Source organism: Manacus candei, unplaced genomic scaffold (genome assembly GCF_025592945.1).
Source record: "Manacus candei isolate 608988 ecotype Guabito, Panama unplaced genomic scaffold, ASM2559294v1 h1tg000061l, whole genome shotgun sequence".
Lineage (NCBI taxonomy): Eukaryota > Metazoa > Chordata > Aves > Passeriformes > Pipridae > Manacus > Manacus candei.
The window spans coordinates 2,545,088-2,572,564 of record NW_026138109.1 but is presented as its reverse complement, the minus strand read 5'-3'; the positions used below and the strand labels follow the sequence as shown (position 1 = coordinate 2,572,564).

At 40.5% G+C, this 27,477-nt stretch overlaps 1 protein-coding gene across 1 annotated transcript in view; it reads left to right on the top strand.

Moving 5' to 3' along the window:
• The first annotated feature begins 3,476 nt into the window (after positions 1–3,476).
• Positions 3,477–27,477, top strand: part of PARP8 (poly(ADP-ribose) polymerase family member 8) — a 131,553-nt gene continuing 107,552 nt past the window's right edge. The window contains exons 1-2 of the mRNA XM_051804755.1: positions 3,477–3,999; positions 4,759–4,813. Of these exons, the coding sequence (XP_051660715.1) occupies positions 3,909–3,999; positions 4,759–4,813 (146 nt within the window). The 5' untranslated portion in view covers positions 3,477–3,908. The remainder of the gene's footprint in view (positions 4,000–4,758; positions 4,814–27,477) is intronic.

Here is a 27,477-nt window from a genome sequence, read left to right as displayed (position 1 = left end):
ACTGAATTGCTGAGTCTTGGACTACACGGTTGGTACTGAAAAGAGTCTGAAAGTGTTCAGACCATCGATTCAGAATGGAGGTTTTATCTGTTGGAAGCGTTTGACCATCAGCGCTGAGGTCTTGGTATGTAGGCCCGTATGCTGTTTTCAAGGCCTCATAGAATCCTCTGTGATCACCCATATCTGCACATAATTGAGTTTTTTCAGCTAGATCGATCCACCACTTGTTCTGGATGTCACAAAGTTTCTGTTGAAGCTTGCTGCTTGCAAGATGAAATGGCAAGTCTGCAAGTTTAGGTTTGTTTTTTTTCTTAAGACTTCTAGTATGTATTTATATGTCACAGGAACATGTTTAGAAAAATTTATATAGAACATAGTTTGAGACTGAACACAGTGCTTACTGAAACATTTGTATCAGCTTTACTAATACATGGAAAGGGGGGTTATTTCTGGCATAAATTGAAAAAAATCTGCTTAGTCTAAGAGAGGCAGAATCCATCTATGAGCAGAAATTGGCTGACCTATGCATTTCCTCAATAACTTTCTCAGTCACTGTTCACACATTATTGAAACACATGCACTGTGTTGTTTCTCTCTCTTTAAATAGTTCTCTCCATTACATTTTGAGCTAATCTTCTCACATAAGCTTTATAATCATGTATCTCTATGAATTTAATTTCTTTTTACCTTATTTACACTTCTGTAAATACTTTCAAGTTCCTACGAACACAAACATAAAAGTTATTTGTGTGTCTTTTTTACTTTTACTGGGATAATCAGTTCAGTACAATGTAATTGAGCTGAGCTGAACTTGAGACAAAACTAGAAATTACATGAGCCAATTTTCAAGACTGAAAAGCCATGGGAAAGACATATACTGAGTTCCCTTGAGCCAAGACCATTACTTCCAAGACCAACTTTCCTATTGTTCATGAAATTACTTGTAAAACTCTTCAGGAAGTTTCTTCATGAGAATGTGTCTCTATCCCAGCCAAAACTGGCACATGGTGGTATAGTGCACATCCCCTGTAGAGGCATTACAGCATGCACACAGATGCCTTTGCAATAACACTTTGCAATAACACTTTGCAATAACGTGGATTGTTAATAACCAGCAGCTTGTCAATCTTTACAAATTTAGGGATCAACTCTATGGATTCACCTTGCTTTTCTAACACTTTATTTTCAGTATTTTAATAAACAGAATGACCTCAGGATATAATCTAACTTTTCCTTGCTGAAACTGGCAATTCCTGCTGTAATTGTACTGCAGTCATCAAGTAAATCAAGGGCCAAAATGACTCCTAAGAAACTAGGCATTTAAGAGCCACTTAAAATAAATAACAATAAACAGAATAAATAACCAATCATATTTTCTGACCTCTTGTTCAATTCAGTTGATGCTGTGAAGCCCACTGTATTAACTTTCTCAAAGACAGTGTTTTTGCTTTGTGGATGACTTTTCAATTCACTGTTACCAAGCCAGTGAAAACAGTCTGAGGCTTAAAAAAACAGCCAAGAATTGTGCTAATTGACATGACACTGAGAAGAACCGTGTGGTCAGAATAAGCTGTAAGCAGAATTGTCAGTATAACTATCCTGTAATAACCTCCCCTTTCCCGATCCACGTGGGATGGATAACGGAGACCTTTCTCTACAAGGTTCCGGACCAGAACCCCATGAGAATAAATCAAGTTCTGATTAAATCTTCTAACTATGATTAGGGGGAAGGCAGCAAACATGGCTGCTGATATTCTAGTGTGAATAATTAGAAAAAAATCTCCAGAAAAGCATCACTTTTTAACCATCACTTGACAGAATGATAGTGTCTTACCATATTATACTGTATATCAAATTACAGTGATGAGTTCTGTATCCTGCCTTGGAAGAATCTTGCTGAGTAGCATCATAGAACTGTAGAATGGTTTGGCTTGGAAGGGACCTCAAAGATCACCTAGTTCCAACACTCCTGCCATTGGTTCCACTACAACTTGCTCATATAAAACTGACATCTCCTGCTGCAAAGCAGTAGCCAGGTGCTCCCTGTTAACAAAGCAGAAGGGAAAAAGTGTAAAATTTTACGGTAGAAAACTTATTCCTAACCCTATGCAAGTTTTATCCGAGGACAGACTAGCATGAAATCAATCTTGTATAGTTTCCACATTGAAAACTCATCTAAAAATCTCTCTTCAAAGAGAAATTATGTTCTTAGAGGTAGAAAGTCATATCACATGATGGATTTTTTAAGTTCCCTTCCATTCTCTCCATCAGACATAATATCAAGACAGGAAAAATTATGGAATTTTTTAATCCTAACTTTCATAGCCAATTCCACTTAGGAACAACTAATAAAATAGAGTGTGTGTCTCCTGTGTTTGAAATCAAGAATACATGACTAATACACTAATACTTGCTTAATGAAAAAAAACACCCCCTAGAATGACTGAGCTCAAGAATGAATGGGAGCTGTTTAGAGCTGGGGGAATACATAAATAGTGAATTTGGTGAATATTCTTTCAATGTTCTAATCAAATCTGTTTCTACTGCACTTAGACCTGCTTTTATTAATGATAAACACTGCACTACGATCAAAAATTCTCGGTTTGGTGGACTTGACGCTCCCTTCTGAGTTATATTACGGTAATTCCGCTTTGTGCACTAGCGCCCCAAGCCTGTAGCCTGGCACTGTACCGACCGCTCGAGCCCTCCGGTCTGAGAGACAGCTTTGCTGGACAGTGAGGGGAGAGGACAGCGATTAACACCGCGGTGGTCAGAGAGAGGCTCCAAACACGTTCATCCTCCCTTTGCTGTTTCCATGGGCACACATCCCCGTGGACAGGTCGGAGGCGGATGCGGGCAGGCGACGGCACTCCTAAGAGTGGGCTGCCAGGCTGAGCTCCTGGAGCACGGCCGCGCACAGCCCTGCCCGCGGTCCCGGTCAGGGCTCCGTGGGACGGCATTCCCGTCGGAGGGAAAAAGGGCACGGGCTCCGCCGGCCGCAGCCGCCCTCCTCCCCCGCCCCGCCGCCGCCGGCCTTGCGCAACACGGCGCTGCCCGCTTCCTCTTCGGTGCTGCCAGGGAGCCGCCCGATCGCTCGCTATCGGCATTTCCCCACCGCTCAGGAGGCGGCGGCAGACTGTGCCCGGGGCCCGGGCAGGGGGAGGCGAGCACCGGCCGGGGGGCCGGGGCCATCGCGCCCGCCGCCGCCTCCCGGGCCGCCCGCACGGCTCTGAGCATCCGCCTCTTCCTCCCCCCGCGCCGCCTCCGCCGGGGGAGCCGGCGGGGGCCGTACGTGCCGGGCCGGGAGCGAGGGGAGGGTCTGCGGCTCGCTGCAGCAGCAAGCGCCGGCCCCGCCGCGCCGCCGGGGACCCGGTGCGGTGCCGCCGCCGGCTCTCCGCCTGTGCGGTGCTGGTCCTGCCGCTGCTGCTGCTGCGCGGCGATCGCCGCTGCCGGCGGGAGGGGCAGGGATGTGAGCGGCAGCGCGCGAGTCGGCGAGGCCCCCCCGCCCTTTTTTTTTCTTTTCTTTTTTTTTTTTTTTCCTCTTCTCGCTTCCAAAAAAAGACCAAACCAGCCAGCCAACCCCAAAAAACCCAGAGGGCGTGGGGGGGGTGGGGGGATCCCGTGTCGTCGCCGCCACCCTTCGCTGGATCCATTGTGAGGAAATTGCCATTCGCCGACAGCGGCGGCACATCTGGGCGGGCACATCTGGGCTTAGAACACCGGCTCCCACCGCCTTCCACCTACGTCCTCTGAGTCGGCTTAACGGATCCCTCTGGGCCGCCGGGGAGGCTCCTGCTCGCCAGCCCCGGGGTCTTTCTTTCGGGCTGAACCTTACAAAAAAAAAACCTGGCAGCGCGGGGGGTGGGGTGGAAATAAAGGCTGCTATTTTTTCCCCTGGGATTTATTTCATGGGGATGTGTTCAAGACAAGAGAGGATTCAGAAGGATATTGACGTTGTGATCCAAAAGTGCAAGGCGGAGAAGGACTGCCTGTTTGCAGGTGAGTTTCTCCCCGGGCGCCAGCTTGGCGGCGCGGAGGCTCCCGGCGCCGCCGCCGCCGCCTTGCCCGCCTCGCACCGCGCTCCCGCCGCGCCGTGCCCGTGCCCTTCGCCGCCGCTCGCGGCTGCGGGGTCCGCGCTCGGACCCCAGCTCCCTCCCCTCCTTCCGAGGGCATGTGAGGGCAGATGAGAACAGCCGCCAGCCGGGAAAGGGGCGGGCGGGGTAGGGGCGGCATCCCGAGCCAGGGAGCGTGGCGGTGGCCACGGGCAGACCCGGCGGGTGTAGGAGGGGAGCCCGAGCTCCCGGCGCCTGGCGTAGCCCGCAGCCGAGCGCGGCGCAGAGGCTTTTCGCTGTTCTCTGAGCTCTGCCGCGCTCGGCGCCTGCCTCCGCTCCCGGCCCCAGGGCCAAGTGGCACAGCCCGCAGGGAACGGGCCCCTTCCCGTGCAAGCAGCCCCCGCCGCCCTGCTCCGCGGATCCGCGGTGCCCCGGCGGTGCTGGTGCGGGGCCGACCGGGATGGGCCGCCGCAGGAGCCCGGCTGTCGGCTGCCTGTTGCCGTGTGTGACAATGGAATTCCTCGCTGTTGCCATAGCACCGGGCACTTGTTGCGAGGGGCTGGGGGCGAGATGCTGCATTTCTTCTGGTTCACCCCTGCTCTCCCCAACTACCCCCGTGTCGGGAGCTGAATGCTGGTCCGTAAAACCTCAGCTACATCAACCAAAATAAAGACAAGTTGTAATAAAGCAGCTCTTTGTCTTTCAGATTTCAGGTACTCAGACTCCACCTTTACCTTCACGTACATTGGAGGCTCCAAAAGGTACTTTATTTTGCAGTAATGACTAGCTTCATTTCCTTCTGACAGTGAAGTGCAAAGGTTTAATAACGTGTCAGGCTTTTTTGTTTCCTTATCTTTTGCAAGGAGGATGATTAAATCATATACCTTGGTGCAAACGTAAACAGAGAAAGAAGCATGGAGAGAGGTGATCAGAAAGGTGATCTTAGTAGTCAGAGGCTTGTTCCGCTGTGAAGCTTCACTGTCTTTTTATTTATTTTTTTAAAATTTGTGTGGACACACAGGATTTCTGCCACATGTAAACTTATAGAAACATAGCAAAGGCATCAGCCTATGATGTAAAGTTAATTCATGTTAAAAACTAGGAAAGGTTAAGATTATCATGACAAGTAGGCCAAATTTCATGTTAGCACCTTACTTTCTTGCATGAGAGCCATGTTTGGTCCCATGGCAGATGCAAGGCTGTCTGCAGTTGACCAAATTAAATTCTCGAGGGATTAAATGAAATATCAGTCTAACTTAGAAGGTTGAAAAAATGTTTTATTGAATGTTAGTTGAAATACTATTTCTAAGTGCTTCCAAGCTCTTGGTTATAAATTAGATTGTGAATGCACACGTTTTTAAAATATATTTTGGCATTTGTTCTGTTTGTCTATTTTCAAAAGGAAAGGAAAAATATGTAAAATCTTGAACACATCCTTTTCCTTTCCCTGATGGTTAGTTATCTTTTATTTAATAAGGTGTTAACAGTAAACGCTACATTGGTCTCTTTTAGTTGATTTTTTTTTTTTAAGTAGACTTGGCAAGAAGTTTTTGGTTATTTTTTTGGTTCCTTTTTTTTTTTTTTTAATTCAGTTTGTCTTGTATCTTTGTCAGCTATTTTTCTTTCCCAGGGTACATCACATTATTCTTTTTTATTTGCAAGTGAACTTGTCAGTGCAGGCAGCACTCCCACAACCATTGGTGCAGCACCTGGGCATTCTTTGGGATCTGGCTGTAGGACCAGGCTCCCGGATGGTCCCCAGGCTCCAGGATGGCTCAGAAAAATGTTTTCCCACCTCACTATCCCCCCTCTTCCTAGTAAAGGAAAGAACAGCTTCTGTCATTTTCAGTTGAAAAGTTCACCCAATAGCTGAGAATTAATATATGTTTAGGTTGCTTGTAGTATACGCTTGCTTTTAGCATTCTACTCCAGGTTTTGTTTTGCTGTTGTTTTAAAAGACAATTTCAAAAGGATTATACAGGAAAAACTGTCTAACAGAGATACTATTTACCCTAAAAGTAAAATGATTGAATTTGAAAGTTACTTTGGACTGTTCTCTAAACCAAATATCACAGCAAGAAACCAGGAAGTGAAACCTGTCTATTGTTTACGTTTTCTGAGCTGAATAAAGTAGAAAGCCTAAGGGCACAACTGATGGAAAACAAACTGGTTTATCAATGTTGAAACAAAGTGTTGTCACTTGTTCAATGAGAAACGGAAGAGTGCCTTCCATCCCACAGCCTTGAATTTTAATCAGGGGCAGCATATGCTTAGGAAAGTTTTGACTGGAAACCAGTCTCAGGACCTTGACAATTCAAACAGAATTGAGAAAAAAATCATTATGCTTACAGAAATAGGTGAAAGTGTGTTGTTACTTAGAGCATACCCAAATTTGACTTTATTTTGCACATTTTAAGGACATTTAAAAAGCATCCTTTGAAATAAGGGCTTTGTGTTCTCTGCATTCTTTGCTCATCTGTATTGTGATTTAGAAAGATGTTTTGCAATATTCTTGGTGTATGGTGGTGTACCGAGTGGCAGGTTTACAGCAGTAAACTCTCATTCGATGTACATAAAATGAAAACCCTAAACCTTGTCTATTAAGTGCCAAACTTCAGCTTCTTACATCAAAGATGAGTTAATAGTTTCTTCTCAGAGAAGGTGCTGGTGGAGCAGCAGCTATACTGCACTGTATGCAGAATTCAGGCAAGTCTCCAGTAGAGGGTCGACGGCAGTGATTTGTACATAGTCACATTTAGGAGAGCATGAGGTCATCCCAGGACCTTTATTTTGGCCTTTAAAGGCTGGGATTTGTTTCTTGCTGCCACTGCTGCAGCTGTGGACTTCCTGAGCAGGAACACCATTTTTTGACTGTTGCACTCAGGAATTGTCCCTAAATGACAAAACCTCTGTTAGATCCTGGCCATGGACTCATCAGCCAACGGGCCTTGTCCAGGTACTTGAGATACTCATCCCAATGACTTTGTTTTTCCAACCCTCAGCAACACAGGTGCTGGAGTAAAGGGCAAAGGGGTAGATGTTCACTGAGTGGATGTTCAAACGGAGGAGAGATTTAGAGAGTAGAAGTGGTGCGTAAGGAAGATTATAGTGCTTCAGTACTCATTAGCTATGCCTGACACACATTTTTCATGCTTCGTTTCCTTGAGATGTTTCTTAGGTCAGTGTGTAATATGGCCTTGGTTTAGCTATAGTGGTTACATGGAAGAGCAGAAGCCCTTGAAAGAAGGCAGTGTGTTTGAAAAGCAGGGTTCTTTGTAACCCTTATATAAGGGCAAGTGACAATACTAGTAAGTTAAACATCACTTGGGGTTTTCCTCAGTGTACTATAGTTGCCTCTAGTACCCATTAAGTCCATTTATCAGTGATCTAAATTTATAAACTGAGAACTAGGTTCTCAGTAAATCGGGGTAAGTCCATGGAAGTTAATGTTGCCAGTATTATTTCAGTTATTATGAGGACCTAAAGTTTGTTTGTGGTTTTTTTCTTGTAACTGTTATCTGTGTGAGATTTTTCTACTTGGGACCAGCTTCTCAGACTTTATCTGGTTTTTTCCCTGTTGCTTGGATTGATTGCACAGTCTCTTCCTGCACTAGTAGTATTGAAATGTTAGGCAGTACGTAACCACACTGCAGATCCATCCAGATAGATAGACCTGATCCAGGGGACATTTATTATTGCTTCTGAGGAGTTAATTTGTAATCCCACAGCAAAGTAGTAGTAGTTCACTTAATTCTTTTAGAATGTATTTCACGTCACCTTTTTTTTTTAATTTATTTTAATGCATTTTGTTCGTACTTCCAAATTATTAGAGCTGTTTGACACTGCAGAGATGTGACCTGGTTTGGGAAGGTTGTAGTTAGCAATTTATTAGTGAAAGTATGTCTTTGTGCATAATGTGGGCGCTAGATAGAAGGCAGATTGTTTACTAATCTAATAATGTTTAATTTCACTGTCAGAAAGCAATAACTGGGTTGATTTCTTGTAAAGTGAGGTGTTCAGTCAGGTACTGTCACTTTGCGAGATTTCCTCTTCTTTAACTATATCTGGCATAATTTCAAAAATGGCTAGATTTTTTTAATGCTTTTTAGTGCAGGTTCTAAAATTTGTATTAAATTGTGAACATATTGAGTTCTCCTTTTTAAAAGAATATCTGGTTTCCTTTTACCATTTTTCTACCCCTCTATGAAATACTGCTCCTCCAGAAACTGTGCAGACTGAACAGAACTGCTTATTTGCTTATCTGTCAAATAAAAATGCGTGGTGCCCTGAAGTTGTTTTCACTTTATATGCCATTGGACATGCTTTACATAGAAGCAGTGCTTGGTTGTCCAGAAAAAAAGATGTTTCCCCTTTTTCTTGTTTTTCTTATGCTCCACACACCACCCCCCTCCCTTATTTTTTTCCCTGAGGCTAAACAAGGACATCATATGAGTCCTGAAATATTCAAATGCATTCTTAACTCTCATTGGCAATGAAGGACAATGGCAATAAGGCTGTGCATGAGAACAGATCTAAAACTGCAGCATATTGTTAAGAAACTAAATAACACCTGAGTAAAATTTCCATCTCCTATTCACACAGTGGACTTCTGTTCTGCTTTCTGTACTTTAGCACAATGATTATACCAATGGGAGTTCTGAAGAAGCAAGGAAATTAGGTCTGAAGTATTTGTTTATTTTCGCTTAAAATAATGACTGGTTATTATTTTACACTTTGTTTGGCATTTTGTGTTTTATTCAGGAGGTCATTGTAGAGCAGAAATTCTCATGTAAACTGATGAATTAATTCCTACCTCACTGTAGCAGTGAAATATTTCACAGATGGGGAGCTGTGCCACTGAAGGAGTGTCTAAATTGCTTATAACTTTCTATAGCTAGAGATGAAAACAACTATCTGAAGTTCTAGCACATTATGTCCACCAGATGTTTGAACCACTTGACAATAAATAGATACATATAACCTTTTTTCCCTGTAGTGATTGCTCTCTTTCTGCTTACATGAATTTATAAAACTGCCTGCATGAAAGATTCTGTTTGGTGAATAATTTTGAAATTCTGGTGTAACGCTGATAATACTGAAGTCTTCACCACAAAAAACTGTGAAGAAAAATGTTTTTTGGGATAATTAATAGGTGTTTTAATCTTAAAATTTATGTTCAATTTATGTAAACTGTAGGAAAGAAGGAGAAAACTGAAAAACAGTTTTTAAACTGAAACTTAAAATTGTGTCCATCAGAAAGTATAAAAACACTTTTCTGACTTTTTTGTTTCTTTCATTTACAAAATCACCTAGTTTAAGACCAGCTTTTTTTATATTGGTTAGTTTTAACCCAGCTCCTCTATCAGGTTCATTGCATGGCAGTGTGCTTACTGGCTGGGAAGAGAAGGTTTGACTGTTCCTTTTGGAAGCAATGGTGGCTTACGTAAGATGAAAGTGTCTGTGAAAGTATGACTTTAAAGATGAGAACATGTTTTTTTGGGATCCATTGCTCTAAATGGTTTTACTTTAGATGAAATCAATTTTATGCAGGGCCTAGGAAGGGCTGGTACAAGTACAGTTCATCTCCTGTTGCTGATGGCTGCATGTAACTTTGTGTTCAAGTTATTAAAAAGGTAATTACATTCCTGAAATCTACTTCTATTACAGTAAGAAGGGGTGAAATCTAGATATGCAGCTTGTACCTAGCTGTTTGCTTATTGCTATTTCTACATCATCTTTCAATTTTAACTTTCTTATCAAATATGGCTTAACATTTTTGCTGTTACTACATGATTTCTTACCATTTTCTACACTGTTTCCGTGAGAGAGAAGTCTGTGGTATGAGACAGGAGTCTAGTTTAGACATGGCAAGAATTGTGATTTTCATTTCTTCACTAAGGATTCTGTATATGAAGTAATGTTGAATACAGCCTTAGGTAATTTTAAAAAGCATTTTTGTGTTAGGTGTTACTTAGGTTTCAGTTTTAAAATCTGTGTTTAAGTCAAGCATTTTCCATTATACGACTTCCTGTTAATGTGCCTATTCTAACTTCATATTACCTTCTAATATTGACCATGTGTAGTATGTACATGAAACTTATCCATACATTCCTGTAGATAGCTTTTCCATAGGTACTACCAAAAATTCAGTAGGTGTGATTTAACAAATTTTTCATCCTAAAAAGAGATGTAGTAGGACCCTATGGTGTCATTAAGTGGAATGTTGAAGGTAGTGAAAACCAAAATCACCACCATTGTACTCATGGTCTTATTGATAGTTTTGTGTCTGACAGCTCCTTCTTACCTTGCTGTTAGAAAATCTGTCTTGTCTGAAAATAGCCCTGTCATCACATCATGTAAAAATTGTGTCTTTCAAGGAGAGGATAGTCTTGTGGAGATCTTGTACTGGTCTGGTGAAGCATATTGCTGTCCTCTGTCAGCTGCATACTGTACTGATACTAAGAACAGCACATTTAAATTGTGAACCTCTACCTTTTAGTGTGAAAAATGTGGTTTTACGCACTTAAATGAATGGCTTAGTTTTAAGAAGTGCCGTGGTGCTACTGTAGGTTGTTTAGCACTTTGTAAAAGCCTCACCATCTTTATGCAGGTGTTTTTGTCATGCAGATGTATGCACTGTTGTTTGAATGGTTCACCAGTGGTAGAGTTGGGAGGGGTTCTTGAATGTCTTTACAGAAAACTTGTACAGTAACTACTACTTTCTCTACTTTCATCACATATTTTAACATATTAAGTACCTAAAAATAAACCTATAGGCTGTCATTGTTAAAGTGTTAATGTTTCAAATAAATTTGAAAGCAGAACTCACGCTGACAAAATTAATTTAGATAATTTTTCTCTATGTTGGGACTAATGCCATTTCTTGTTTTTCCTGTTAGTCTCTACTAATCTCCTATATTTTTCATTGCTCATAAATAAAGAGCAGAAGATACCTATTGGTATATTTTTTCCATGGCTTACTTACTGTGCAGAATATGAACTCTCATTTGAATCAGAGTCTAATCACTCCAAGTCAAAATAGTTTCAGCACCAAAATAGTTTCAGCACCTAGACTGAAAGTAAATTTAAAAGTGCTGGGAGAGATGGCTTAAAAAAAGAAAGGGATGAAATGTGAGTAAATCTAAAGAAAAACTCCAGTATATAGTTCTGCCTTGGCATTAAATAAATTCCACGAAAGAGGACAACTCTTAAGAATTTATGCCCTCCTTGCTACAGGAAGGGTGAAGATTTTTACAGATATTTCATTGAATTTACCTCATCTGAGACAAAGGAGCTCCTTTTACACGGTAAAATAGTCTCATAAAGGTAAGCCTACTACCCTGTGTAGCAGTAGTTAGAAAATCTCACTGAAAGAAGAGAGACTGAACAAGATACAGAAATAAAATCTCCTTCGCCTGACAGCCTTCTGCATGCTCACACAAGATTGTATCCATCCTATTTCTATGGAAGGAAGAGCAAGAAAGAGCCTTGCCTGAGGACCAGGAGCAATTGTTGCTTTTATGAGTCACTTCTCCTGGGAGGACCCATTATCTCCTGAGAGCTTTATGTCATTCCCCTGCTGCAAGGGCTAAACACTGCCATACATGCTGTTGGCATTATGGAATCCTCTGGGAGTAAGTCATGGTCTTGCACATGATTAGGGAAGGCAGCAGGCAGAAAAAAGTCTTGAGTTGGAGGTAAGCATCTTTCTCGAGCTTGCTTGAAGGTAGAGGACCTACATGAGCCTTATTTGTCTTCTGCTGTCTTAGAAGATGATGGCATATCCTGGCAATTAGGATGGAGCCAAATTACTTATTCTGAGGGAAACTTCTGTAATGCTCAGTGGGAACCTGTCTGGAGCCAGGAATGGAGGGCAAAGAGGAAGTTCAAAGAAACTAGCTGACCCTCCAGATGTTTCCTTCCAGCCTTGAGGCATTGATCAGAAATAAAAGGAGCAACACCTGCATAATGAAATGTTTGCCAAAACAGAGTGCAAAAATGGTCGTATACCATTTGTAGAAACTAGTAGATAATTAAAGAATAAGTTACTCTCATGTTGGGTAGCATTGTGCATTTCATCTCTCAGAGTTTGCCATTTTGAAATCTTGTTGCGTTAAATGAATATACCATTTAAATTTAAGAATTTTTCATATTAAGAGCCAAGCTAGAAGGCAGGATTACTTTGCACTGTTAAACTGTCATGTTTCTACCCAGTAATGTGTAAGGGGTTTGTGACAGACAGCGTTTGCTCACAAGTAGAAAAAAATAGCCTATGAGTTAGACATGATATTCCAGGTCATTAGCTTTTCTGGAAATCATAGAATTTGTATGTGTGTCTAATCAACTCATTATTGCTTATTCATTTTCCTTAATGAAAAATTCATTTTTGATGGGGAGTCCTCACCCTGGAATAATCACACATACAGCAAAATATGGAGGGAGGCTTCTGTCAGTCTGGGCTTGATAAAGGTGTTAAAACTAGGAAGCACTTCATTTTCTTAAAAGTACTTGCTGATAGTCAACTTCTTGATCTCATTTAGAGCTGTGTAAGTCTGGAGTAGTTCTACTAATGTGATGGGGCTAACTTCACAGTGATACTACTGAACCTTTGATTTGGTGCTGACTACTCCTAGTGAGTGGCAGTCTGAGTGATTTTTTCATCTGAGAAGGAGGGTTCTGAAGACCAGAGCATTGCTTTCTGTCATCTTTGCAGATGTATTGTCAATTTTGAGTACTTTTGTGGATGGTTGGAGAGCTGCAGTCTATCCAAGGAAAAAAGATGGCTTTCATGCATTCTTACAAAGTTGCTAATGTTGCTAAGGGCACAGATAGATGGCCAGTTGTCAAACTTGTACTCCCTTTCTGTCTTTTTAGCCTTAGCATCTGAAAACCTGGTTGTCACAGAGTCCTATTTTAAAAATGTAATTTGCTGGGCCACATGAAAAGCCTCTTTATCTGTCACTCATTCAGAAGCAGTATGAAATCTGAAGCTAGTCCAAAAATAGTTTCAGATCTTTTTGTAGGTATAACCATTAGTTGAAATGGAAATGGTGATTTCTTCATGAGGACTATTTTGTGAAAAAACCTAAAAGGATCATATTGACTTTGTCTAGCTTTAAACTGGTGAAGTCTTGTTACTTCAGTATGTATTTGTGCAGAATACTGGAAACATAGGGAAAAAAAAGCTTTACACTATTTCAGACTGAAAAATGTGACCTTCAAGTATTAAAAACCTGTGGAAAACATGCTTTAGTAAAGCAGTTATTGACACTATCAACAACCTTCCCTTACAGATAGGGAATTATATGAAGTAGTTTACTGGTTTAATCTAGTCCTATGAATATTCCATGAACTCTTTCATATGCGTTTGTAGCTCTGATAGAGTTACAGCTGAAAACTAAACATACTAATTCTGTTCTTTTAAGGTGGTACAATGTTAAAGAACTGTTTTGCTGGAAGGACATTGAACCATCCTGTAGAACAAAGCTTCTTGGACTTGGCGTAAAATTTCAGATGTAGGATTTTGTTAGGCTCATATTGAAGAAGAACTGATGTTTTGTCAGTAGGTGACAAGAACAGTGAAATTGGATGTTTAAGAGGCAACAAGAGGAACATAACCTCTGCAGGAATCTCCTTTGGCATACACTAGTTTTGTTAACTCAGGCCAACAGAACAAGTTTTAATAAGTTTATCATTGCCTCTAGAGTATAAAGAAAAGAGTCATAGTAATCAGTCCACCAGAGATGCAAGATCTTTTGCCTTTAGGAGACTGATGTACACAATGTCGGGTTTTTTTCAATGTCTGTATAACACTAAGAGTAGCATTGCCTTTAGTATGCAGTCCTGCTTCATACATGTTCTCTGTGCCAGATTTAGCAGTTGATGGAATTTTTACAGCAAATTTTAGTGTTAGTTAAAGCTTTAAGCAGTATTGCGTGGGTTAGCAGCTACCAGTTTGATTCTTGTTAAATTATTTTTAGTTTAGTTTAGTTTTATTTTAGTTTATTGCTGCGTAATTTAAGGGCATTTATAATTCTGTGTTTTAGCTGTTATATTTTATTTGTTTATTTTGGTAATTTTAAAATTACAAGTTATGAGCAATTCTAGTGTTTCTTTGGTTTTATGTGTATGTAGTGAATTAGAAGAATCACATTCTCCCTGTGAACCACATTCTAAGGACAAATGTAGGGAGACTCCAGGCTCTTTTTGTACCTGAATTTATATTTTACTTCTAAGCATTTACTTGTTTTAGATTGTCCCTCTTGTAATGAATAGTTGCTTACTATACTGTGTCTATGTTTAAATGTCAATGAATAGATGTTAAAAAATACTACTTCAGTGAAGTGTATGCCTTTATTTAAGCCGTGAAGAAACACATTCATCCTGTAGTTCAGCTAAGAACTGACCTTTGCCAAAGACAGGAAACACACAGAGGTATGGCAGGTAAATATCTTTTACAAGTAGCACTGTCTGACTTCAAGACAGGCATGGATATGTGGAAGATCCTGGCCTCCCAGGGTTCTACTAAGGATTAGGCATTTGCGGTCTATGAAGAGAACAGTAGTTGCAGTTAAATGAGTCAGGATAAAAATTATAGAAGCTGTTGGGTTTGCTTGTGAAGGACATAAACCGATCACCATTTGGAGTCAAGAAAAGCTGTCTATGAAGACTCTGCTTATTTTCTCTACTAGTAAGGCATAATCAGCCACTCAGCAGTGAGTGGCCTTTGACTGAAAGGCCACTGTGAATGGTGGCATGTCTCGTGTGGCATGGCAATTTCTAAAGCGTATTTCCAGCATATCTCAATGTATATAACAGTTGCAGAACTTTTGACATAAATGCTGAGCAAAGCATCCTAAACAGCTAATTAATGACCATTTTGCCATTATTCTGGCTGCTTACAGCGTATTCTCATCTTTTTTTTGTCCCAAGTTATTTCTCTGTTGTACTTTATGTGATCTAACATTATTACCATAGTCTCAGCTAATATAAATTGACAAATTGCCATGGAATTCAGTAAAGTCATGCCAACTTATAGCACTGCGGACTTGTCTATAATTATATTCATCTTATTAAGGAAGTTTAAATAGAGCAAAGCCAAATTTATATGTTATCTTCCTTGACTTCTAGTAGAGCAGTTTAGTATATTTATGATTAGTTACATACCAAAGTGAAATGACATTTTTTTTTGTTGGCATTTTAAGTGACAAATGAGGACAAGTTTCTTGGAAGCTGATAAAGTCTGATAAAAATTATGTTCTTTGGGAATGGTTTGTATGAAGTGATGGGAGGACCGAAGTGGTGCATAGATGCCTGAAGTGATAGAGACTTGGGAAGTTACATAGCAAATGAGTGTTCTCAGCAGTTAGCACTTGAGTCTCAGGTTTGCATGTGATGCAGTGCCGTGGTCAAAGGCCAAGATACTGCCTAGGTCTCTTTTTTTGTTTTCAGTGCAAGGTGAGCTTGGCAAAGTACTGACCAGCCTGTTTGTAAGGTAGATGGTCCCACAGGATACCTCTGGAACAAGGAAGATCTTATCCTGAAGAAAATAGCACCTCTGCACTCCCCCTTGGGAGACAATGGTGACTTCAGTCTGCAGAAGTCAGAGAAAGGTTTCACGGTAACCCTGGCCTTGCCATTTTCATTTTGACTGTGCCACTGGGGAGCATAGGCTCCTTGCAGTTGTCTTCTTATTTCTTCCCAACTTGTCATTGTCCACCCTCTTTCTTATGGCCTTTTGTTTTCCAGAGGTGATCGGCATACTGATTTATTCCAAGAAAAACTGCTGTTTGTTTTGTTCATACTGTTGAAGCAGACAGACATGAAACGGTTGGCATTACACAACTGTGCTATGCAGATTAACAACATGGAGCAGCTATAGACCATGTATCTCCCAGTTATCTTCAGTTTATGTATAGAACCTGAAATACTTGTTTTGGTTCTTTGGAAGCTTCACCACAATAACAACGGGTGCTCAGTCTGTTAATCAGAGCGATCACATGTTCATAGCTATTTATTATTCTGGTTTTGGTTTCTAATATGTGAGTGTCTAGGGGGAAAAAAATCACTGCTAAAATAATTGCAGCTGCAGCCTGAGTTGTTTGCTGACTTAAAGCTTAAAACTTAAAATGTTCTCTTTAAACTGGTGTGTTTTTGCAATTTCTGTTGTACCTAAGTAGGTCTGAACGGAGATGTTTAGAAATGGTGTGTACTTCAGATCTTTAACTGTAGGTGCTGCAGAGCTGTAAGAGTGCATTTTAGCTTGAACCAGTAAAAGCTGTATGCTCTTACGCATAATAGAAAATGTTTTAAATAAAACTGCAAAGCAGATAAAACCAATGTTGCTTTATACAGCTTCTCATTCTTCATGTTACAGGCTACTTTTTAAGAAGCAACCTCTATGGACCTTCGTGAGTTTCTCTCCAGTTACTGTTTTTTAATTCTGTTCCCTGTAATAGAGGAAACCCGATATTTCCATCGGTGATGACATGCAGTTCATTAGGTGTGTGGTGGTGTTACTTGTCACTCTGAACACCCAGGATGTGGGAATCATGACAATGGGGATCACTTTGGGGATCATGACAATGTTGTTTTCATGTGTTTGTTCAGTAATAGGACTGATTGGCGGTGACTTTTTGTTCTCTATAATGTTTGAGCTTTTCTTTGGTTGGCTTCTGCTTTGATTTGTAATGGTATAAGTGACAGAGAAATGACTTGTCCTGTTGCAAATGTGAGAGTGGATTTTCACTGGTGTGAATTGGACACCTTTGTTATGTCTGTGGTTTTTCAAGGGTCAGGCTTGAAAACCAGGTTTGCCTGTTGTGCAGATCACCAGCCCCGTGGGCAGAGGATGAATGAAGTGTGCCCTCAGAACACAGGACCTGTAGTGCTAAGGAAATCTGTCGGGGTGGTGTACCAGTAAGAACAGCTGGGGGAGTGGGCCATGGACTGTGCCCTGCACAGCCATGTACATGGAGGGAATGTGAAATTCTTGTGCATATATCCATTCCACACCTCAGTGTGCCATGAAAACCTGTGCTACTAAGTGGCTGCTCTCGACCCCTATCAGGACAAGTGGGACTTGTGGCAGGCTGGCAGATAGTGTAACTCCAAATGGCAGTTCAGTAGGAGTCAGGTTAGGTAAAATAAATAATTAACTGTGTCAATGAAATAATATAGGGGGTGGGGAGAACCTTTTGTTGCCAGCAAAAAGCTCATCAGGCAAATGCAAGTAATGCCGTAAGTTCATTATCTGTGAAATTTGGGAAAAAAAGGAGTTGAAGAGGGATCACAGACCTTTCTTATTGCCTCTGCTTCCCAGAAGTTTTGAGTCCTTCAGTTTAAGCATAAAATATTTGCTCCTGAAGAAGAACTAAGCAGAGAATATCCCTTTGCTTTTGCTAATACCATGCAGTAATCTAGCGTGCAGCAATGTGCAGCATATGGAGCCACTCCAGGCCATATCTCGTGTGTGCACACACCATTTTTGACAAGTGGTGTCAGCTTTCTCTTTAGCATTTGGTCCTTTCTCTGAGGATTTATAGATCTGAATACATCTGAGCTCTTCATAATAAGTTTTTTTTTCTTTTCATTTTTCTCTCATTCAAATCTGTGTGTGTTTTTTAAATGTACATGCAAATGAGTTTTGCCCTTCATTTTGTTTCATTTTCATTTGCCACAGTGGCCAGGAGGGTGGCAGAGGTTCTGCAGCATTGCTTAGGGGATTGTTAGTGTGTGACTGAAGGTGGAAGGTCCTTGTCACAGGAAGAGGTTCACTGTTTCCTTTTTGTTGCTGCTGCTGTTGCATGAAGGACTATAGAAGTGAAATCTGGAGGAAGTAGTGCAAGACAAGAGCACGGGTCGACATTCAGCCTTGAATTACACCAGTGCAAAGTGGAAATCTACCTATGTGTGGACAGGCATCTCTAATAAAGAGGTTGTGTTAAACAGCAAAGACAGAGTAAGATGTTATTTGTTGCTGTCTAGTTTCATCTACAAATAAAATACATTAAAAGACAATAAGGACAATGAAAATACCTGTTTTCTCCTTATCTGTTTACCTCTGTATTTTCTCTGAGTTGTTTATCATTTATTTTTAATGGCAGTAAATAATTCTGGCAGGAGTTTGAAGCCAGTTGTGTTACATGTTATAGTAGTGTTATTTCCTTTGGCGATACAGTGCCAGGTTTTATTTTATTTTGTTTTGAAGGGCTGAGTATGACCAATACCACACGTTATTCGAATACTGTAACTAAATTAAAAAAAAATAATTTATGCATTTGACTGACATGCATTCAAGGCTCAGATAGTCGAGCTGCTCTGCTTCTGGTATTTTGAAGTTCCTTATTGGATGCAGTCCATGGCTCGACAGAGGCAGAACATTGATGGGACATTAGCTGCTACAGAGGGAGTGAGAATCCTTTACAGCTCTCACACTTCAGTGGTTTCAATGTCTTATGATTGCAATATGCTCATGATTAACTGTGTGATATACTGTACTGAAAAATCCTTGGATGGTGAGGTGAAGGCTGAGTGGGCTGGTGTGATGTTGGAACTTTCCTAGCTAGATTATTTCAATTTTGAAGTGAATTGATCAGAACTACTGAGGGTTTTATTATTGTACTTGATAAGTTTCAGGAGTTTATCACAGAAAGAGTTTCATTTTGCTGCTAATTGGTATGTAGACTGAAACAGAATGTATAAGAGGTTTCTTCATTTAGCCTGTTCCTCTCCCCCTCTGACTATGTAAACTGATGAGATGACATAAGCCTAACTAAAGAGAAAGCACAGTTTACGTTCTTTTATATGGTCATATTTTACCTTTATCATTCCATTTATTTCAGTTAAAGATTATTGGAGCAATAGAGGTAAATATTCAACTTTTGGCCAAATTTCATTTTGAAATAATTCTCTTCATAGTTCAAATTGCTTTGATGTGTTTTGGTGTTTTCATATCTGTTGCTGCAGTCATCTGTATGAAGTTGAAGCAATGATACTCTTTTTATTTACACTCAAAGAACTTAACCCAGTGTATCTGCTCGGCCATCTCTTTAGCTAAAAACCCTCCTTATATTTATATGTAATATATATTTACAGAGGCTCCAGATACTCAGTGATTCCTTGGCTAATATTTTTTCATTAAGATTGACCGTGTCACATGGTCAATACCATGTTCAATAGCGGTTTGAGAGAAGAATAACTGATCAGAGGACTCTGTTAATCAAACTTGGGAGAGAGTTTCATCGGGATCCTCCAACACGTAACATGCCATATTTATGTTCTTGATACAAGTGTGTATTTGTGTTGGTGTTGGGAAGCTGGATCACTGAACTTTCAGTTTGTGTTATTTCATAACCAGTTGCTTCATAGTTACTCTAGTAAAATGGCAAATGGACCTGCAGAGGTGTCTTAAGAAACAACAGGGTAAAAACATTCGTCTTTTAGAGTAAAATGTAAAAGAACTTCATTTTCCATTGAAAGCGAAGATGGATTAACATGCCAAGCAAGTGCCAGTGTACTAGTAAGGAGGCAGTGAGGCATTTGTGTCAAAGAAACTTACACTTGTTGGTCTTTTGAATAATTTTCCAAGTATCTGTAAAGCTTATTAATGTCTTACTGCACCTGTCTCGTAAGGTGTCTGGTTTCCTGTGAGTTGGAGGTGACAACATGAGGACCCAATTCTTGGTGGGACTGTCGGGTTGCTGAGGAGAGGCTTTACAAAGGGAATAGCATGAGGTGCCCAATAGGAAAAGCTGCCAAGCTTGTGTTGGGACATGGACTTCCAGGGAATTTAGGTACTTGCTTCCTGTCTGGAGTCATGTAGCAGGTATTTATGAAGGCCCTTTTTGTTTCAAAATATGATGAAATGTTTGTGACAGTGATTCCCTTTCCTTCAGTAGCATATGAGCCTGTTCTATTCCCATGGTAGAGGTGTCAGGGTCCTTGACTGTGAGACTGCACATCACATCCAGGTGCACAATTAGGCTGCTCTGGCATGAAAGTAGAGCCTAAATGTTTCTTAAAACCTCTGCATTGTCAGACCCTTTCTTGTTTATCATTTAGCTATGAAGGTTTCTAAAACTTGGTCTCACGACCCCTAAATCCTTTTGTAAGCCTGTGACTAATTGTGTAAGACTGCTTGGATGCTGGCAGCTTGAATGCACCCTTTGGAGCGGAAATGTAGCTGCTTGGTGGACATGGCTCATTAGGAATGGAGATGTCAAAGGACTTTTTAATGAGCATTCAGTGTTCTGTCTCCTGGGTCAGCTGAAGATTCTGTTCTGAAGAGAAACTCAACTGATGTCAGTTGACATAGGTTCATGTATTTTTCAATGGAATTTTGCTTTAAATCCACCTTTTAATACAAAGCAGTTGTAAGATTCTTGCCTCGTTTTGGTGATTGGAGTAAAATGACAGTTGCAGCTCCAGCATACTCTCTGTGTGAGATTCAGGAGCCACTGAATTGTGAAGGATACATCAAACCTTTGACACTTAGGATATATTTAATCAGTAAAAAAAGACAACAGCTGATTCCCCCATACACACTGGTAAAGTCTGTCTGTTCTGATCCCCAAATAAGTGTATCTCATTCTTACAACTTAACCTCAGGCTGCCTTGGTGTTGCAACATGGTTCACAACCAGTTTCTCTTCTCATGTGTTCTCCTTCTCCCATGGTATGTTTTAAAAAGGTTGAAGATCATGGAGAAGAAGGTCTGGGTGAGATCATCTTTCATAGCTGGATATTACACTGATGAAATAATGTAGTCCAATCATGAGCTTACATGAGCATCTGTACTGTATAAATGCATATACTTGCATTTAGATATTTGAAATCGTGTTTAAGTGACATTTAATGGCATGGGAAAAAGTCACGTACAGTTGCCTCAGTATGAACATCTGTGGGTCTCGATGAGAAATTATGTTAGGTCAGTTTTAAAGCAATATGATTATGCAAGTCTTGTTCTACTGTAGCTTTGGTCTGTGTCTTATGACTCAGTGAATGCTGTTGCCTCAATTCATTAGGAAGTCTACAGATGCAAAAGTTTGGTGACATGGGGGTTGTCCCTTGTTTCACTGCAGTGCTTTGGGACATTTCAGGAATAATGCTCTTTCACTGCCCCGTGTCCAGCTTCCATGTAATTTGGAAGGGGAAATGGAAAGACCGGTGTGAGAGCTTGAGTCAGAGAAAAAAATGCCATCAATAAGAGCATTTGAGGAAAGATGCTATATGGAGGGGGGGAAAGTAACCCTCTTAAGAAAAAAAGGAAAGTAAGTGTTACCTTCTAAAGGAATGTAGCATTCAACACTGAAATAATTGAAATGGGCTAGGAGTAAAGGGAAAAATAATTAAATTTTGATGCTTTATGGAGAAGATAGACTACAGAACAATAAAATAGAGTAAAAATCAGAGCCATGTGTAAGTGTATATATATTCAGTGCTGCTCAGGTTTTATCAGTATGTTTTATGGATAAAAGTCCATATGGACAGATACCTGAAGCATCATCTTTCTCTTGCTGTTCATCAAGTTCTTGATCTAAAGCATAAGGCCTTCAGGTGTTGCAAATATGTATATATTTTTTCATGTGTATAAAGAAGGTAGTCTTTATTAGTCTCATTCTTAGAAATAATTGGCCTTTTTTAGATTTTACTTTTTAAAAAAAGAAAAGTCAAGATAGATAATCTGTTGGAGAAACTGCCCCTAAAACATTACAGTCTGATAAAATCGTAGAATATTTTTAATGGTGGCCATGGTCAGATTCTAAATTGTGTTTAAATTAATTTGTGTCCCTGTAACTTGTGAGTCTGCTTTGAATTGTAATAGCAATCACTGTATCTAACTCCTGGCTGTACTGGTGTTTTCATTTCAGGCAAACAAATTAAAATTGTGTTAATTATAGAAAAGCTTTTGGATGTATCTAGCCTAGGCTTCTTATTAAAATACTTTACTTTTTGGCTGCAGTCTGAAAACTAAGTGCTTGCATATTTCCATGCATAAAGTTGAGGCAGAGGTTTGTAACTGTTAGTTAGATTTTAAATATGGATTGTAATCCAGATTGACCTAAAAGGGAATGATGAGATAAGGATTTTTAAGGTCTGCAGTGGTACTGTGGGCTGTGGTAGGCAGTTAGCAACAGGAACCACAGTGAGGGATGGGTCTGTTGCTGGTCCTTTTATGTATATTTTAAAAGCAGCTGTCACAGTATTCCAAAGGTAAAACCTGAAACAAGACTGGTCGTTATTGAAAAGGTGTTATCCTTGATGGTTTTCAAAGCCCCTGTTAAGCTGGAGATGTACAGTCTTTCAGGGACCTGCACAAGTTAAAGTGGAGAAGAGAGATAAGAAGAGTGTATCTGGATGTATTTGAAGATTTACGTAAATACTTAAAAGTTGGAGACATTCGTGCTGCTACAAGAAGTTCGAAGTTCACGGTATGTACTGTTAGGAGCAGCCTCCTCATACTGTACCTGTTAGCACTGTCAGGCAGCTCAGTCCCACACTGCAGCACTACTTGCTTGGTGGCCCCAGATGGTATCACTTGGGGTCACTTCATGCTGTGCTCCCTCCCAGGCTCTTGCCCAACTCCAGGCTACATGTGTGCTTGATGCTGTGTAAGGATGGCACAACAATAATTAGAAGAGCCTTGTGTTGTCAACGCTGGTTATTGTAGAATCATAGAATGGTTTGGTTTGGAATGGACCTTAAAGATCATCTCATTCCAAGCCCACACCATGGTCAGGGACAACTTCCACTAGGCCATGTTGCTCAAGGTCACATACCAGCCTGGCCTCAAACACTTCTAGGGATGGGGCATCCACCAGTGCCTCACGACTCTCACAGGGAAGAATTTCTTCCTAATGTCTAATCTAAACCTACTGTTTTTTAGTTTGAAGCCATTCCCTCTTGTTGTATCCCTATCTGCCCGTGTACAAAGTCGCTTTCACTTTGTTTTATAAGCTCCCTTCAGGTACTGGAAGGTTGCAATGAGGTCTTCCCAGAGCCATCTCTTCTCGAGGCCGAACAACTCCAACTCCTTCAGCCTGTACTCATAGGAGAGGTGCTCCGGTCCTGTGATGATCTTTGTGGCCTCTTCTGGACCCACTTCAGAAGGTCTATATCTTTCTTGTGCACCCAATCCTTCCACATCTTTCCGAGGAACATGAAGTCCTTTTGATATTTTGCCATCTCCTTGTTGCAGCTTCTTTCGAGCGTACATGGAAAAGTAGGACTGGTCTCTTCTGATCACATATCCAAAGCACAGCACCATACAAGCTATTGTGAATAAAATTAACTTGAGCCCAGCCAAAACCTGTACGCTGCCATACATTCATACTGATTATTCAAGAAATGACTAACACTAGGCTAAGAGGATTGGTGTTTTTCACCCTTCAGGAAGAAGAAAACAAGTTGCTAATTATTTCACAGCTCAGAAAGTCCCTTTCTGCCCTCACTAACGACATTTAAATTGTAAACAGTGTCTGTCAAAATCAATAAAGTCCGATGGAATTATAATGAAACAAAAATAAGAAACTTTCTTTCTTTTCATTTTATATACTTCCCTTCACACATCTCAGACTGCAGATCATTTTGATCCTAGATTGTAACAATTTCTACCTATATTTGCAAAAAATTCTAAAAATGTTTTAAAGTGCAATTGAAGCATGTTAAATATTTATATCTGTTCCTAGGATTACTTGTATTTCTATACCTAATGTTTTGTATAGGTGTAGCCACAAAATCTGCATGAAACTAAACTCTTTTGTGAAGTGGAACACCAGGTGCACTTCTCTGAGTTCAGGGAAATCACATCAGGACAACATTGTGCGTTTTATTCTTCAGAGGATTTATTCACCTGACCACAAGCTATTTTCCTTTACTTATTCACTTTAAAATTAACCTTTGAGTACTTCTGCTGAACAGATCCAGGGGGAAAATATGTCTGAGGGAGAATCTGATTTTATTCAGATATTCTTTTTTACTTTAAGACTTCTGGTAGCAATGGGAACTCAGGGATATTTAGTAGACCCCAAAGGAAGATGATTGAGATTTTTATGCTGCCATGTATTTAATACATCAGTGCTGAGACAATTCAACATTGAAATATATGGTCCCATTAACTGTTTCTGTTTCTTAAAGAGTGTCTGATGTGCAACCTTACAGCAGTGACAGGCTGTGGATTAGAGACAGTCATCTGTGTACTCTGGAGGCAGCGTTGGGAATATCAGCCCCCTGGCTTCTATTCTTTGAAGAGTTTCCTCTTTTCTACAAGAGGAATAAGATGAAATGGCTGCTACCAATGCTGTTTCTTAAAAGCATCTCTTCTGAAATGTTAAAAATCTGCTGCTGAAACTGTGGTGATTGAGGTCTGTAGGTACTAACATTTACAGGCAGAGCAGTAGCTTCGTGTTCCAGGTGTGCAGAATGCTGTATTTGAAGGATGGGGTGTAATGGTCACTCTCCTAGTCTGCCCTTTGCTGACTTGCAAAGAATCCCAGGTGTATAGTCTCTGTACCAAAGCTTAGACTCCTAACCTTCCTCCCATTTAAACCTAAGTGGGTTCTGTTATTAAAGTGGCCTCTGTCTCTCTATAGATAGATGTATATTACAATGTCTGTGGATATGTAACATCTGTAGATATTTGTCTGCTACTCCTAGGGAAACTGAGGCTCTTCTGTACAAAGTAGCTCTTGATATTTAATGCTTCTCCTTTCATGAAAAGTGTTTCTACTGCTATACATTCAGCATAGAAGGCATTTTGTGTTGGAGATGTAGTTTTCGGTGTGTTAGAAATGCTTTGCCTGACAGAAAAGGGTATTTTGTGTCCTAAAGATGCTCAGTGTGAATTCAGCTGATCTTCCTTGAGGAATGAGATCTTCCCAAGTGATTGTGTTGTCCCTGGCTTTCATATAGAGGTCTGCCTTGTCACTCATGTGTTTTTGAAAAGCTCCATTGTCTCACCATTGACTGAGCAGTGTCTTGCATGTCTCCCTAGATAGATCATGATCTATCAGAGAACGTAAGCAGTTTTGGGCCATGCACTTTAATTTAGTAGAGGCTTGTTAGAAACAGGTCAGATGTACTACCTACATCTCTTGACAGGTGGGAGTCCTCTTTCAAAACCAAAGTGGTTGGGTAGTCAGTGAGAAAAGGGTAAAACAGGACAGAGAGCTGGATGCAAAGGCACAACAAGGAAAGATGCAGGGCTGCTGTTACCTTTGTTCCGTCCTGTGCAGACAGCAGGAGATGAAGTTTGGGTTATATAATTGTAGCATCTGCATTTCTTTGTGTTTTGTAGAGGCTCTTTTTTTTTCCATTCCTGTGTTCCCTGAAAATAACTGCTCTATGTTACCTTTCCATGTGTGGGACCAGGTAGCCTACAGGTCATGGAGCAGCTGCTGATGCCTCAGAGTCTGCACTGCTCACTTGCATTTGTTTCCAGAGTTTCATCTCCAGGGAGGTTTTACGCTTTAACAAGTAGCTGTAAAGTGAGAGGTAAAGGAAGCAAGTAAAAGGGTAGGTTCAACATGGATTTCTTGTCTCAGTTTTGCTTAATTTAGCCTGTATTATACACAGAGGCTGACTGGCTTTTCCTTTTCTGCTGTGAACAACCCGTGGCCTTGGGCAGGGACAAGCTCTTCTGTGGTAATATATAAAACACCTTCTCAGAGCCTAGGCTGAGCCTCAGACTTGGATCTTGCTGACCTGCTGGGAAAACCCTACCTCTCAGCCTGTCTTTGGCTTGGCACTTCTGATCGTGTGTCCATCTCCTCAGTTCCCTAGAGATCTCGGAATATAGCATCGGAGCCTGGACTCCTTTTATGTTGTTGTGCAAGTTATTTATTTCCAGTCTTAACACCTTTTTTAGAAAAAACAGAAAAGCCATTTTGTGTTGAACTAACCGTACTCATTCCTTACTGTCTCTTAATTAATATGTTGGCTATTTTCTTCCCCTGAAAAATTGGTAATTGTCGTTGCTCTGCTTTCAGTGGGAGGAGCACAGTTCAGTATGCTGTGAGAGTGAAAAGCAGCTGTTAGACATAAAAATAGAGGCAGTTCATAAAGGCAAAACAGAATTCATATGTTTTATGTACACAGATTCACCCACAGCACTACAGACAGCATTTTAAATTTTTGCTTGTGCCACCTCCTTCTTTCTGTGAAATTTTTGTCATGCTTTCAGTTGCACATGCATTTTTAATGTGTAAAATGACAGGCTTAAGATGCCTAATGCAGATACTCTTTTTGCTCAGTATTTCTCTCTTGCATGTGCCTCTGCTGTCTTGTTCTTCTTTGGGTTTTTTATGCCTGGGTAGAGACTATAAACCAGGGGAGATAGTGCACCTAATACGGTGCAATTATTATTTCCTCTGTAGCTGCAGTAACTGCCATCTTACACAGCAAACCCCACACAGAATCACACAGGTCCTATGTCTGAAAGAAAGGCTGACACACTTGTTGGGAAGATGATGCCTCTGTGTTTTAGTTTGGGAAAGGAAACTATCACATTCAAGGCATGTATGGGTAAGACTGCATAGTGTGTTTCCAGAATTAGTCTGATGAACATGTGAGATGCATAGTTGTTACACAGAGAGTTCAGAACAGAGATTTGGCAGAAAAATTAGTATGTTCTAAGCACCAAAGAGTTCCTTTTTTGTAATGTGTGGTATTCAACTGTGTTGGCAAAAATAAAAAAAAAATTATTTCTTTTTTTTTGTGCCTCTCAGCTGTCCTGTTCTTAATGTTTGTGTGGTCACAGAACAAATTATCAGTGTGGTGAGTTCTGTTTGTTGCAGAAAATATTTTGTTCTCACAAAAGTAAGACTATAGTACATGCCTGGAGGCCAGAAAATAATGTTGTAACTATCAACTCTTGTAATATCTCAATTCCAGCAGTATTGCACAGGAGTAATTTCACTTTGTAGTAGTATTTTGAGATTAATTGGTTTATAGTGCTTTGTTGATACAAAACCAAGATGGTCAAAGCTTGTCTTCATTATGATGTGTGAGGTTCACACAGCAAGGGCAGTTTCAGTTTCAGCACTAGATGATCTCTGCTTCTCCAGCTGAACTCTGTGTACTCACCTTCTGTGGCTAGCATGAGAACTGTAAGCTAGTTCATTTACCTGCCCAGTAAATAATTTTGTTTTCTTTTTTTCCTTTCTTTTTTCCTTTTCTTGAGCAACATTTACATTTCTTTTTTCTTTGATCTACATATACAGTTGTTACTTTCAGTCTTTGTGGATATATACCTTAGGACTTGACATTTCAGGCCTTAGCTTTTCGATGACTTATAAGAAGAGAATTTCACAGGTCGTGCTTGTGGCTGAGCAAGTTATTTTCTCAGGGGGTCTGACAATCCTGGATATGTGAAAGCTTTTTGTTACAGTTTTGAGACTAAATGGGGAAAACATTTCATAACTAAGAGG